At 35.5% G+C, this 2,776-nt stretch overlaps 1 protein-coding gene across 1 annotated transcript; it reads left to right on the forward strand.

Moving 5' to 3' along the window:
- The first annotated feature begins 9 nt into the window (after positions 1-9).
- LOC100635545 (probable ATP-dependent RNA helicase DDX59) lies at positions 10-2,720 on the forward strand. Its single transcript, XM_011410426.2, has 11 exons — positions 10-128; positions 184-312; positions 393-475; positions 588-636; positions 699-784; positions 1,007-1,135; positions 1,370-1,473; positions 1,609-1,675; positions 1,715-1,864; positions 2,139-2,186; positions 2,318-2,720. The coding sequence occupies exons 2-11, from the start codon at positions 216-218 to the stop codon at positions 2,441-2,443; spliced, it is 939 nt and encodes a 312-aa protein (XP_011408728.2). The 5' UTR covers positions 10-128; positions 184-215; the 3' UTR covers positions 2,444-2,720.
- Positions 2,721-2,776: the final 56 nt, after the last annotated feature.

Here is a 2,776-nt window from a genome sequence, read left to right on the forward strand (position 1 = left end):
ACTTCCAGTGAGATCAAATCTACACAGCAGTGGATTCAATACCATCACCCCAGTTCAAACTCTCGTAGTTCCAGCCGTTCTTAAGAAAAGGGACCTCTTAGTCTGCTCTGCCACTGGGTCTGGGAAAAGTAATGAATAATATTAGTATGTCTCAGACCCTATTGTATTTTCACAATACACTAGCATTGTCATTCTTGTTGCCTCTTGTCCAACTGATGACTCTATTACCAGCAGATCCTGTGGCATTGGTACTATCGCCAACAAGAGAGTTATGTCAGCAAATTGAGGAACAGGCAAAACTTTTAATGAAAGGTATCAAAGAATTATGAAGTATAATAATTCTGATTATTATTATTATTATTATTATTATTATTATTATTATTAATTACAAGGTATTCCTGGTATGAGAACTGCTTTGTTGATTGGTGGAGTGCCAATAGTGAACCAGTTACATCGACTAAAGTCAAATGTAAAGGTATCAATTACATCAACAATTTCTGAGACTTATTTACATTTTTTATTTATTTCTAAAAAATTTTTCTATCACAAATTCTAACAATTTTAATAATTTTTATTTATTTTCTTAGCTGTTGATAGCTACTCCAGCAAGACTATTGGATATACTAACCAATCATGGTAACAATGATCAGACCTGATTATACTGTACCTGCAGTCCTGCATATTTGTGGTGTCTGTAGGGAAGAGTTTGTGTCTCTCTTCAAGTCTGCAAGTTCTTGTAGTTGATGAAGTCGACTCTTTATATCAAATGGGGTTCGAGGAACAAGTGAGATTAGAATGAGATTAATTATGTAATTATTACAAGATTATTATTACTATTATTATTAATTAAGGCTGGTTTACAATATTATGCCAGGCCTGAGGTGATGCTGGAATAGAGTTTGGTTTTGATTAAAAATTGATGTTACAGGCCTAGTGTAATATTACAAACCTACCTTTACTGTTATTATTACATTTTCCCCATCATTTCTATATACTCCATTCTCAGTTACAGTCCATCAGTAAGCATCTTCCATCAAAGAAGCAAAGTCTTTTCTTCTCTGCTACCATTCCTCCAAAAATAGAGAGACTAGCTACAGAGACTCTTCACAATCCTCTCTTCATTACTGTTGGAACAGTAAGACCATTACACCTTGTGTTGTTGTACTGTATAGCAGGAAATTTTGGAGGGAGTTAAATTTGGCGAATTGCTAAATTTTGGTGATTGGCAAATTTGTGGCCACGTGCTATTGGGCATGCGTATAATGGCTCAAAATGGCAGATTTTAATTTTAGTGAATGGCTATCAAAATGCCAAATTTAACTACCTCCAAAATGTCCTTCTATATGGTATTAATTGCTGCTCTTTATAGCCAAACACTTCTAGTGTTAATGTGAGACATACTGTCCTTTGGGTTGAAGAGGAGGCAAAGAAGAAACATCTTTTTACTTTTCTCAAAGACAAGGACACATTCTGGTAAGAAGAAGTGATAGAGAATATTACATTTACTTTTAAATTTGTTTTTATAATGCCAAAGTGTATTAAGAACAATAAATGTGATGTATTTATTAACAATATAAATGTATTCATTATTTCTCTGTTTCTATCCAGTCCTCCAGTCATTATATTCGTTAACTCTCGTAAAGGTACTCTACTCTTAGCTGAGGCCATTGATAAAGTTAGTTCCTTCTTCTTTATGAGTTATTGTCTTGTCTAGGCTTGTGATGTGGCGGCCATTGCCCTGCATGGAGAGATGGAGCAGGAGAGGAGGTCGGCCATTTTGAGTGGATTCCTGGCTGGGAAGTATGAGGCAATTGTTGCAACCGGAGTATTAGCAAGAGGACTTGACCTTCACAATGTGAAACAGGTTAGAGTACAATACAATAGATGGGAGGGGAAATATTACCGTATAGCGGGAAATTTTGGAAGGACTAAAATTTGGCGAATTGCTAAATTTTGGTGATTGGCGAATTTTAGTTTGGCGAATTTGTGGCCACGTGCCATTGAGCATGCGTATAATGGCTTAAAATGGTGGATTTTATTTTGGCGAATGGCTATCAAAATACCAAATTCACTAAATTTAATCCCCTCTAAAATTTCCTGCTATACGGTATTAAGAGAATTGTGATTCTATTTTGTAGGTATTTATATTTGATGCTCCTTCAACGATTGATGAGTTTATACATCAAGTTAGCCCTGACACACCATGACTTTGTAATAGTAATATTGTGTATCTCTTGTTTGTTATTAGTATTACACTCTGTTTCACTCTTCTCCACTTCTCTCTCTCTCTCCCTCCCTCTCTCTCTCTCTCTCACAGGTTGGTAGATCTAGTAGATTGGGTTCCAAAGGTTGGGCTATCACCTTCATTAACAATACAGACAAAAGTATGTGTCCTTGTACTAGCATTCCTCACTTTATACACAAAATCAACAATAAAGCATGAGACAATAGTGTTCCAATGCTTGTTACTAATAATAAACTATGATCGTTCAATTATAAACAGTATCCCATTGGTGAAGGTCATGGAAATATTCATTTTTGTCTTTTAATGTGCTAGCGTGTTAGTGACCTTTTTCCAGAATCTTCACACAGGCACTGATTGAGCAATATGTGGCAAATTATCATTTGCATTCGTGCTAACTATGAGGAATTTAATCTTCCTAGCAGCTAGTGAGGGAGAGAGAGAGAGAGAGACAACTGGATTGTTTTAAAAAGGATACTAGAACCAGTAATTGGGATATTTCAGCTAAATTATTAATGATAACACAGAGAGTAT

The sequence above is a fragment of the Amphimedon queenslandica genome, unplaced genomic scaffold, assembly GCF_000090795.2.
Source record: "Amphimedon queenslandica unplaced genomic scaffold, v1.1 AMPQUscaffold_8747_Cont19313, whole genome shotgun sequence".
In the NCBI taxonomy this organism is placed as follows: domain Eukaryota; kingdom Metazoa; phylum Porifera; class Demospongiae; order Haplosclerida; family Niphatidae; genus Amphimedon; species Amphimedon queenslandica.